Raw genomic sequence first — 12,067 nt, 5'->3', positions numbered from 1 at the left:
GTAATTAAAGGAATGCTATATTAATGATGCTGAAAGTCTTAGAGGGAAAAATTTAATGTCCACCTCATAATATTATGCCAGAATTACATGTGCAGAATACTTTTTAATAATCTTTGTTTCTTAATTTAGTTTTGATTGGCTATGAAATACGGAGTAGCACTCAAGGGCTCAAATTTCTACTGTCATCAGCATTTCTGCTCTATAAATTGTACAAATGCACAGGACTCCCATCTGCAGGCTCCTTTGCAAGCTCCTATTTAACCTACGAAGGAAATTAGCTGCAGGCAACCATAATTGATGATAATTTCATCATTTTTTAGCTGTTGGGATGTATTATGATATCTAGGTCTAAACACAAACAGAAAATTATATTTTCATGTTGCCATTTGAGCTGCAAACACAGGTCGGTAACACAAACCCGACTCTAAGTTTGCAAATTACAGCACCAGCCACTAGGAGTCTCCTGGTCAAATTCATGATGAATTTGCACAGTAATCAGGGCTCAGGTTTGAATGCAAACCCCATGCTAAAGGCTGGGTTTCAGCAGAGGGGCCAGTCTATGTGCAGGACAGGTGGGATTTGGGCGACAGGATCTCTGAGCTGTGAGCAGCATCATCAGGTTCCTGACGCTTGTACCAGGGATATAGCTGGCACGTGTTTTAGAAGGAAAGCCAGAAGCCACCTGCACACTTGTTCTGGTAGAGCAAAAGATGGTGATGATCATAGGAAGTCAGATTTGTTTCTCTTTATGAATGGAGAGAGTATTGTGGAATTGTTCTTACAAAGAGGGAAGTAGATTTCACTGACTGTTAGTTACTCCCAGGGATTTCAAGAAGATTTGTTTCACACTGAAATGCTGCAGGCCACAAGAAATAGCACCACCAGGTACTTCAAAATTTGCTTAGTGTCTCTCCACAGTGAAACCTGCAGCTCAAACCTGAAAATGTGAATAGCTTCTTCTTCTCCTCTCCTCTCCGCTATGCACAAGCGCACGGTGCCAGACACACGCTTAGCAATGCCAAATGCTCAAAGTTCATAAATTACAGATTTGCAGGAAGGGGTCACACTGGCTCAAACACTGTGGCTGTTCAGTCCAAGTCTGTGACTGACAAAAGATGTCCAAATTTCCTTGAAGGAATACCACAGAAAGCAGTCACGCACCTTCTGCCAGCATATGTAGCTCACTCTGAGACACGAGAGACTGCTTTAAAATGGACAGGGAACCCAGAGGTGACCAGTGAATCCTTCCCCACAGTGCTGGTTATCCTGTAGGGAGGAGGAGCCTTACTTATTCTGGAAGGATGCTGTCACATCCTCCTTACAGATACATGCAACTCCACATCTAGAAATTTTAAGTGTTCAACTGCTCTTGGCCACTTGTTTATAAGTTTCTTTTATACATCTCTTCAGCAAAAATCCTTTCCAAGCTGTAGAAATCCTGAATGACTTTAAATCTGATGAGATTTTAAACAAACAATATTTTGGAAGATTATTTATTTATCTTTTGCTTTTTGAGCTCCTTGGTTTCATTTTCAAACTTTTCCCTGCAACCAGAAGGACTAAGGAAATAAAGATGATGTTTTAAGTGAAACCTGAGAATCTCATATAATCATAATTGTAGGACTCCAGGGGTTTGAGGTTTCAGAATAATCTCATGAGCTGTCAATATTGAATGTCACCAGAAACCATAATGTCATTCTCAGAATAGATGCCTAAAAGCAACTGTGGGATAGTTTTTCTGTTGCATGCTCCCCATAATACCTACAAATGCTGTTCTGGGGGGACACCACAAAGCTACCTTCAAGTGGTGACCTGCCAAATGCTGGCTTTAGCTGCCTGCTAGGGCTGTTATATTTTGCAACAAATTTACATATGCAAAGCCCTGTTATTCAGTCTGTCAACTAAACATGCTCACTAGGTCATCATGGACTTATAAGGACATTTAATACCATGGGGAATATGCAGAAATAAGTAGGGGGCCAATTTAAGCACCCATCTCCTCTGTATTGTATGCTTGCACACATTGCAATGCATGGCTGTGTTGTGTGTTACTGCAGATTATTATCAGCTACTCTCACAGACTGCCTTAGATTCTACCATAATCTCCCAGCAGGACTTGAATGAAATTCACAGTCTGGTTTGTTTCAAGGATCTAATCTATAATACACCAAAGGCTGACAGAGACTCAACAGCTAGTACCTTAGCCCATTTGGTGAATAGAAATAAGTAAACCTGATCAGGGAACTGACATGCAAATAAAACAGGAGGCTGCTTGAACCTCCTCGTCATCCTGCAGAAGCAGACTTGGCTGCTTGGTACCCTTGCTTATTATTGGAATAGCTGAAAAGGCCCTGTTCTCCAAGTCAGTGTTAACCTGATTTCAATAACAAAACAGTGGTACAGGTTTGGTAGGCACGTAGCCAGTACTTACAAGAAGAAAACTAAGCATTTGTAGATGCCAGTTTGGCACTTCACTGTGCTGAAAAGAAACCTTTGCATCTTTGTCACTTCAAATTTGGGATTTTTTAGCACAAGAACATGCCTAACACAAAAGAATTTCTTTCCACTGCCCACTTTCTCCAAGTATGTCAGTGCTATCTTCTTAACTCATTTTCTAAAACTAAAAGTGAACACAAAAATTAAAGATCTCAAAAATACCAAGCCCTACAATATATATAAAACTTCATTTTGAAGGAAATACCTAATTCCTACAGGTAGCTATAGTACAGATAGACAATGAAGCATTTTTAGAGATGAAAATGCTCTGCGTGAGCCATGGGCAGTACCTTAGGAACATTAAATATTTCTGTAATTTTTCTTATGTTTCAAGCAAGCCAAGCCATTACCAGTGCATATCTAAAAATAGTGTATATGTACAATCTACATCTATCCTGGAAACAAATCCCACAGTTTATCATGTAAGAGTCAGTCACTCTACACTTTTGTAGCTGAATGCACACTTTCATTCTGTGTGCTCTCTCTCGCTCATCCCCACTTACTTCCCTTTCTCTGCTTCTCACATGAGGATTCTGGTGCCCTTCTGCATCTCACAGGCTTAAGCTGCAAGTGAGCTACAGCTGCAATCTCAGGTCACTCCCAAGAAAACTTTCCTCCCACATCACAACACTCATGACCTGGTGTGGTTAAATGTTTTCAAGGGGAGTTCTGGCACCATTTTTAACACTTAGATTTAATCAAAATGTCTTTTGTTTGCCTGGTTGTTTTTTGTTTAAAATTAGTTGTTGTTACTAGTTAGTTGTTCTAACTAGAGTGCATAATGATAACAAAGGCCTTCAGAAACTTACAGTATTACTTAAGATAGGAACTGCTGCATTGCTTATCTGCACTAAAAGGAAGAAACAAGTTTTATTGGGCAGGTTTGTTTGTTTTAGTTTTTTTTTATCATTAAAAGAACAACTTCTTGCATTACATGATGAGTTACTAAATATTATTGAGTGCTAAATTACAGCTACTACTATTCAGAGGAAAAAAATGTATTTTAAGATTAAGGAAAAAAAACAGTAAGACAATATTATGTGGGGCACATGACTTCCATTTGTTTTTAAACAGTGGCTGCTTGAAGCTGCTTGGAGATTTAGAGTGTCAAAGACATGTCAGCAGAGATGGATTAGTGGGCAGAGAGCAAGTGGTGCAGTCAAAGGTTCATAGTGGATGTAATTTATTCATGTAGCTCCACAATTTATCACGTGGCTATTACCATAATGTATGTGGGAAGCAGCTGCATGCGTGCAAATAATGCCTTAAATGTATGTGTGGTTGGATCTGAACTCTTTACAGAACAGCAGTGGTGGAAAATGATGCCACAAGGCATTTAAAAGCAAATTTCCTTCCTTCAGTGATGCTGTCACCCAGCAATGATGATTTGTACACAGGCAAATAAATATCTTGTAAACTCTTCTCAGTTGTGATAACCTCACTTACCAGAACTCATTGGTCTTTCAGATCTAAACAATGCAGGTAATGTGGAGCAGGTTTCCAGTGCTGTATTAACAGATATAAGTGTGCATGTTTTGTACACCAAACTATTATTTTTTTTTCAAGGAACTCAATATCTTCCACTCACTATTTAACAGAAATATCCAGTGGCAAAGAAAAGAGAGCCTCTGTGGGTGTGAGGACAAAGAAGTTATCTACAAGTTAAAGATCTCCTTTAACTGAAACAACTTCTCACAGTGTGATCTATCAAACACTTGGGAGCAGCATAGTTGTAAAATATTGATATACATACATATATATATGTGTGTGTATATACATATATAGTGTCTGCTGGTTTCTTATACCTGTGCATTTATTTACCAAGCCAAACATTTCCAAACCCAGTCTATTTTAGGACCACGTAAAATGAGGAGTTTTGGTCTCAGTTTGCTTAAATGCCTACAGTTTCAGCTAGGAAGAAAGCTGTGAGTAGTTGCTAGAGCTTGGAGATGATTTTAGCTAAGGCGATTTACTTGCTGCAGCTCCTTGGGTAGCTGGGAAAACATCAACAGCACAACTCCCAACACCATTTTTTAACCTTGAGCAATTTGAGTTCAATTGGTCTCACTGTTTGTAAATTATACTTAGTTATGCCATGCTTTAAACTGATTTTAGTGGAATTTAGTGGAATTGGTTCATTCAAATCTTTATTGATCAGGTAAAGGCCATCCCAGTTTTGGGTTAGCACAATAGGAGTTTTAGGCTGGTTTCTTTTGATACATTAAAAGTTGCTGTAGAGAGACACTGAATTCAGATAAAGTCAAGTCCTCATAAGCAGAACATCTCATTGCTCAGCTTAATGTACTGCTCAGAGTTTTGTACAGCAGAACCTTTCACATTTGGAATATGATGCAGGTTTTCTTGGATAATTTTGTGTGCACTCCAGGGCTTCTATTTTGAAGCCATCTATCACAAATATATCCCCACTAATTATGCAAAATGAAAAGCTTGCCTTACCATTGCACAGAAAGTCTCAGGAGGATTTCCACATGTTATGTCTGGGGGATCCAGAGTCACTTTTACATATTTGATCATGTCTCTGGCTTCTGGCTGGCAGGCCATGTAATCCCATACTTTTCCTTCTTCTGTGTAAATCTGAGTCTTACACACGTCATAGTGTCCCCACACAGAAGGGTAGTGCTGCATCACGGAGGATACAGTAACCCAGAGGGTATGAAGTGACAGGAATCTTGACAAATACATTTCTAAATCCTTTTGTGTCAGCTTCGTAAGGATGCTCAGTGCTGGCGTATGTGCAGTCTGGAGATTATATTTACAGAGAATGTATATATTTATAAAATAGTTCCAACTCAAACGTGAAGCGTTAGGATAGGATGTTTGTTTCACTATGTTAAAGACTTTGGTAGAAGCCACCCAGGCCCTGATGACAGCCTTTCACAGCAATGCAGCGCTTATCCTTCGTCTTACAACTTATCTGTCAGGGCTTCTTGTACAAGATGTCCAACAGCAGATAATAATTTGTGAAGTTGCAGGTCTTCAGCTACACTGTCGATAACCCTGAGTGATCCTCCGTGTTCAGGGCTCGCAGGGGATGCCTAGACACACTGATAAATCAGTATCCCAAGGAAGAGGGTGAATGTCTATAGGCTGGTGTCTGTTTTCCATCAAGCATCCTTTTCTTCTGGCACCAGCACCCTTTTAGAAACAATAAAAATTAAGAGTTATTGTCCAAGAAGCAATGCATTACAAAATATACGATATGTTGACATTTTGGAAGTTTGATGCAATATAAAGCAAATTGGTACAATATGGATAACCTTTACTGTGGGTTCTGTGCTAGAATGAAGAAACTACCAAAATCATTCACTGTGAAAAGTACTTTGACATGAAGGATTTAACTGTACTTTAAGAAAGACAGATTTATGATGTTCCAGGTGAGTTAGAGGCTCCTGCTTCCAAAACAGTATTTTCACCCTAGCAAAACTGGAGAGCAAACTACTGAATTCAGCCATGGCCCAGATGGTGCAGGCAGGCAGGGGAGCAGGCAGCCCAGCACTGCAGGGCAGCAGCAGCAAGGTTCTTTTATTGAAGCGACACAGAGATGGGCATCAGGGCTAGCAGGTGCTGGTAATTTCTTGGCAAGAGGAACTCATGGAGCTCCAAAAGCCTTATAGCCTTATATATTATTATTATTATTATTATTACTATTTTAAGAATAACAAAGTTATGGCAAGTACAATTCAATTTCCTTGATATTTCTCATTAGCATTGCAAGAGCTTTGCTCCCTTTTCTTTTTCCTTTGAACTGTGATTTACTGACCACATCAATGACAAACTACTGATAAAGATAATGGCTTATTTTGTAGCTTACTATAAGGATGCTTTCCCCACCTTATTTCCTTAGGTTTGAGGGTGGCTGTACTGAGTACTCAGCACTTATTTCATAGCAGATATGTGCTGTTTCCCCTCTTCAGAAAACAACCAGAAATTCCCTCACTTTGTAGCACCTGAATCACATAATTACAGGTATAAAATGCTAGAATGATATCACAACAACTTCAAATATATATTTCCTAAATAACACTGGAAAAAGAAATTCCAAATTCCGTATGAGGAAAATTGCAAAGACAGAGTAAGTACCCTAAACAGGGACAAGGAAAACCAGGGCTAGGAATTCCAGTGCATTTGTGTCAGCCTGTGCCACCCAAGGTTGGAGAGCCAGGGCGCTGGGCTGTCAGCAGGAGATTTCAGCCAGATGCTGCAGCACTTCCACACGTCCTTTGTCTGGATGCTAAAATCGAGCCAGACCCGCTGGACAGATGTTGAGAAACAAGCATAAGTCGCCACTTTCTGCAGCCTGCTTTGCTTCCCAGCTTGAAATTATGCCCAGTGTCATGAGCCCTCCTACACCCCACAGCCACGGGAAGAGGTGTGTGACCCAGTAAGCTCCTCAATGTGTCACATTGGGAATATTCATTTTCAAAACTTATCTTCAAAGCTATTCGCAAACAGCCTCCCTATATTTAAATAATGCTTCATCTTAAACTGAGCTAAACTACAGACACCATGAAATGCCAACAGATGGTTGAATTGTGTTTCCATAGCAAAGTAATTTACAATAATTGCTGTATGGACGTAAATGCAATTTTCCATTATATTCATTTTATCAAGTGTTACCATACAACTCTCATGTATTTTATCAGAATACACAGAGAATATCTGAATTTTCCTGCAGTAACAATTCTCAATTCTTTCAAACATATTTAAGCTTCAAATCTGAATTTGACACAAAAGCAGAAATATCTGAGACCAAATTAAATTTAAATCTCTTTAAGAAGCATGCTGGGTAGTACTGTTGGCTTTGTAGCAACCTTACATTCTTTTTTTTTGTTTTCAGTGGGAGGGTTTGCATATTATTTTGGAATTCAGTAATTCAGAGAACACTTTCTGTGTCATTCTAAAGACACTTCTTCCCCTGTGTTTCCTTTCCAATGTATTTACTGTTTTGAAGGGGAAAAAATGCACCCACAAGAGCCCATAGCTTAGGGTTATGGGAAACAACTCCTTGCTACAAGAGGCCGCAAATTATTTTAAATTTATGGCAAATCAAATACCCTTTATTGGAGATGGCTTGGTCATAGCTGGCATAAACAGTAAGTAAATAAATAAATATAATTTTTCTGTGTAGAAATAAGAAGGTACTGAGTGTAATTATCTTTAGACTGCAAGCTTGTATATTCAGGCAAAAAAAAAAAAAAGTTTCCATTAATATCTTTCTTTCTAGCTCTTTAGTTACCTGTAACCTTTTATAACTGCTGAGACTCAGATGCACTAATAAACAGGACTGGGTAGGACTAAATAATGTGAAGCAAGCCGCTGCCTTAACACACTGTGCTAAAATACTTCCCATATAACGAATTCTCATTAAAGTAAGCCAGTCATAATGATGGTCGTTACACAGAATTATAGACTATAACATCGATTGAATTTAGTGCACTGACAAGAAAAAAGTGCAGAGGAGTGCAAGACATCTGAGCATTAGGTAGCTGTAGCCGTGTACGACAGACACTCCTGACAAGAAGCAGCCAATTATAGCTTAAATTTCTGGCATATAACCAGTTCTGATTAATAGTTTTCCATTACATTACAGACATATTATTAATGTATTAAAAATGTCAAGCTTTGGCAAGAACTAGTATGGCACGGCTCAGTTAGTCTGCAATATCTTCTTTTAATGAGCTTCTATTGATATAGAGAAAGATATTGACCAAAGCACATTAAGGATCATATGCTGAACGCTGTCAGGTTTTTTTCTGACAGAGTTATATGATTTGTCTTGCTTTTGTTTGTTCCTGCAGAGTCACTTATGATATGCATTTTAAATTTCAGTTCCCTATTGCTAAGGACATAACTATTTGAATTATTTTGTAGAAAAAACATTTGAAGTAACATTTCTGAAGTTTACAGCTGTACCAGATGTTTAGTGATAAGCCTCTGGCTGTGGGCAACACACAGCAATGGGGTTTTTTGGCCCCTGTAATGCCTGTGCATTTGACCTTAGAAAAAGGTAATCAAACAAACCACAAATAAGTACTGTCTGATGCCCTGATTCCCTCTGCCCTGCCCTGCTAGTCGCACAGCCTGGGTGTTCAGGGCCGTGGAGGTGGCAAAGAGGGATCAGCGTCCTTGCTGGCGAGGGAACGGCAGTTTGCCGGGAAAACTTCAGCAAATGTATGCAAAGCCTCCAGAGCCACCGCTCCCAGCGTCTTCTGTGTGGGGCAGCAGCGCTGGGGCCTTGAACATTCCCATGTGCCACAGCCTCTGCACTATGGAAAACACTAGGAGGCACCTGGGAGGCACCAGTGCAAAGGCCACATCTGCTCTCTGCCTTCCTCTCTGAGCGCTGCTCCCTCTGCGAAGTGCCGGTCCTGCTGGCCACAAGTGAGTGTGTCACAGCCATCTGAGAAGAATGGCATGCAGCTGACCCCCAGACTGAAATCAGCTGTGAGGAGGCTCTGAGCACACACATCCCTTTCCAGGTGGGGAAGTCACAGCTCACGCAGCGCGTTAATTCTGCAGATGGAGACACCCCCTTGACAGAATAAATAAGATGCATCTTGGCAGCATCAGTGCCAGGGAAGAACTTCAGGTCTCATTAGGGGTTGTTAGCAAACACTCCTCCTTTGCCTCCTTCCATCACGGTGAAAATCCAGCCCCTTCCCCTCCTCACAAACCACAGTGGCTGGATGTCTTGCACGAGCTCCCTGCTGGGAAATCACTGTGAAATCCATAGGGGTGGGCTCTTGGGCCTCTCTTTGGCAAGCCACAGGAACGTGAAGGAGGTAATAAAATAGTGACCACCTGTCACACTGACCATGCATTGGATCGAGTGTACCCTGCCAGCACACAGGAGCAGGAACCAGAGCCAACATCAGATACTACATTGCCTGAGGAGAACTGGCTAGAATAACGAAGCAAGGCCGGGAGTGCCGGCTGTCACCTCCCCACAGCGGCAGCTGCAGAACAGATTTTTCAAAGGAAACATGTTTCAAGTTTGTATCCCAAGCAGCTTAAGCAGATGAATGTATCCAATCAAGCCCAAGTAAAAAGCGCCCTGCGTCCACTCCAGTTGTTAATTATTAAAAGCCAGTTTAGAACATAAGAAATAATGTGTGTTAGAAAACAGAACTAACCCTCATGCAACTTATATTTACTAACCTCGTGTTGTATACCATGTTACACCTAGGCAACTTGATAACCTCATACATATACAAACCAACCCCTTTTATAACGGCAAAATTATTTATCTACACAAAGAAGAAGGGAACCTGTATTTAATGATTTAATTTTTTAAAAACATTATTTCTGTCAATACTTGTATGAAACTCAAGCAACTGCTTTGGTGTCTTTGGCCTCAAATGCTGTTCCAATCAAAGTTTAGGTTCTATTCTTATCCAGCTTATTTAACTATTTAGCAGAAAAAGATTTCTTAGCCTCAGGAGAAATTTAAAATGTCAATATCTAATTAAAGAAAATAAAATACAGCTACAGAAACCCTGTGACTTGGCACTATACTTGAAGTACTTCTGGTTTTCACACATTATTCTTTGCTGACTGACACATCATACTACCACTGTCATTACTTGCCAGGTATCATCAGCTGTCAGAATATGGAGTAAAAAGCATTTCAGCTATTTAAATTTTAGAGCCTTAGTACATAGCTGCTTTTTTTCCTCTCGCATCTTTATAATTGTAGCATCTTGCCTTAAATATCTCTGTACCTAGCATCAATCTGTTCTGCAAGTTTTTCCTCTGGGAATTTAAGTTAGCATTTGGGGAAGTTACAGGCTTTGTTTTGGTTTTTTTTTCAATGATTCTTCACACTCAAAGTGATGCATGCTCATCACACAGTGTATCCAGGGTATAGGGTTACAAGGCTTTCAAGTTATGGTGTGAGCTGATACTTTCTAACTGAAAGTTCTCAGGCTCAAAAATGAATGCCTACCGGTTGCTGAATTTGTTCTGTGCTACTGCTGTATTTTACATAAATCGCTAGAAAGTTGGTGCTGCTTATCAGTGTCAGAGGTTTGAGACAAAGTTCAAAACTCCATGAGAGTATCGCCACTAACTGTTTGAAACTCTCTAGTAATCATCCTTTTAAGGTCCAGAAATATACGAGAAATCAACCTTTATTTTTCCCCATGAAAAGCACAAAAAAACAAACAAACAAACAAACAAAAAAAAACCAAACCCAAAAACAAACCACCAAAACGAATTATCACCACCACCACAAAAAAACAAGCCAGGGGAAGTTCTGCTGTGGTTTTCTTCCCTTTGATGGGCTTCCCAGGCCACAGCTTCTCATCCTCAACCGCATTGTCCTTAGGCAAGACAGTGACTTATTCCCTCTTAAAAAGCATCTCCACCGCATGTCCACTCACTGTCTCTGCTAACATTTCTGTAGAAGTAATGCTGGCTCCTACCACATCAGATCCGGAGTATTGAAAAGTTGATTGCAGCACAATAAAAGTATATCAATCAGAGGCCAAAACCGCACATGCACCAACTTCGAGAGTAGAAAAGCATATGCTTTATCGCGTTCAGCTGATCTGCGCTGCTCACCGCCATGAGGGGTTTTCTTTGGGGGTTCTGCGTGCGTGTGAATGTTTAGAAAAGCCGCCTGCAATTTCCGATGCGAGGGAGGAACTGTTTCCAGGCCGGGTACCAGTGACCTGCCCGCTGCTCCTCGCCGGCGGGGCGATGCCCTGCGCCGCCGCCCCCGCCTCTGCCCAGCGGCAGCGCCGCTCTCCCTCGGCGCCCGCGGTGAATCCGCGCTGCGGGGCGGGCGCCGGCGCGAGGGACGCGCCCCTCCCTCAGGCTCGCTCGCGCTCCCTCAGGGCTCTCGCACCGCCCGCGCCCCTTCAAAGCTCGGCGCGGCGCAGCCCGGCCCGGTCCGAGCCCCGGCGGAGGAGGCACCGCGCAGGTACCGCCCCGGCCCGGCCCCGCCGCGCTCCGCTCCGCGCGGGCGGCAGGGGGCGCGCGGCCCGCGCCGATCCGCCCGCGATCGGTGGCCCGAGCCCGGCGGGGCGACCCCCGCACGCAGAACCGGCACCCGCACCGGCCCCTGCGCGCCGCGCAGCCCCCGCGCACCATCCTCCCCGGAGCGGCGCGCGGGCTGTACTCACCCTGCGGGCTCGGGCCGCCCGAGCCTCACCGCGGGGCGGCGCGGAGCCGCCGCGGCGCTGGGACGCGCTGGGGCTCCCTCGGTGGCGGCATGAAGGGCCGCGGGGAGGGCGTGAGGAGGCGGGGACGCTCTTCCCCGAGAAAGTTTCCGGCGGGTCGCGGGGGGGGGCTCGGCGGGGCCGCGGCTGGGCCCAGGCACTTGTCGGCGTCGAAGTTTGGCGGGGCGCGGGCGGCACGCGGCGGGCGGGCGGCCGCACTCCTCCGGCGCTCGGCGGGGCGGCGGGCGGGTGCTGCCCGCCGGGGCTCCCCGCCCGCCACCGCCGCTCAGGGCGGGGGCGGCCCCGCGCGGGGCGCCGGCGTCCGCGGCATGGGGCGCGGGGCGAGCGGAGCGGGCCCCTGGCCGGGGCTGCGGCGCGGAGGGCTCCGG

General features: G+C 43.4%; 1 protein-coding gene across 7 annotated transcripts in view; it reads right to left on the bottom strand.

The window, feature by feature from the left end:
• NTNG1 (netrin G1) overlaps positions 1-11,857 on the bottom strand; it is a 150,771-nt gene extending 138,914 nt beyond the window's left edge. For all 7 annotated transcript variants that reach the window (XM_053950602.1, XM_053950599.1, XM_053950597.1 and 4 more), the window contains exons 1-2: positions 11,643-11,857; positions 4,954-5,652 (exon numbers count right to left, since the gene is read on the bottom strand). In XM_053950602.1, coding sequence (XP_053806577.1) covers positions 4,954-5,199 — 246 coding nt within the window. In that variant the 5' untranslated portion in view covers positions 5,200-5,652; positions 11,643-11,857. The remainder of the gene's footprint in view (positions 1-4,953; positions 5,653-11,642) is intronic.
• Between the last annotated feature and the right edge of the window lie 210 nt (positions 11,858-12,067).

Source organism: Vidua chalybeata, chromosome 9, assembly GCF_026979565.1.
Source record: "Vidua chalybeata isolate OUT-0048 chromosome 9, bVidCha1 merged haplotype, whole genome shotgun sequence".
Taxonomy (NCBI): Eukaryota; Metazoa; Chordata; class Aves; order Passeriformes; family Viduidae; genus Vidua; species Vidua chalybeata.
The sequence above is the reverse complement of the archived record's forward strand: the minus strand, read 5'-3'. Positions and strand labels throughout refer to the sequence as shown.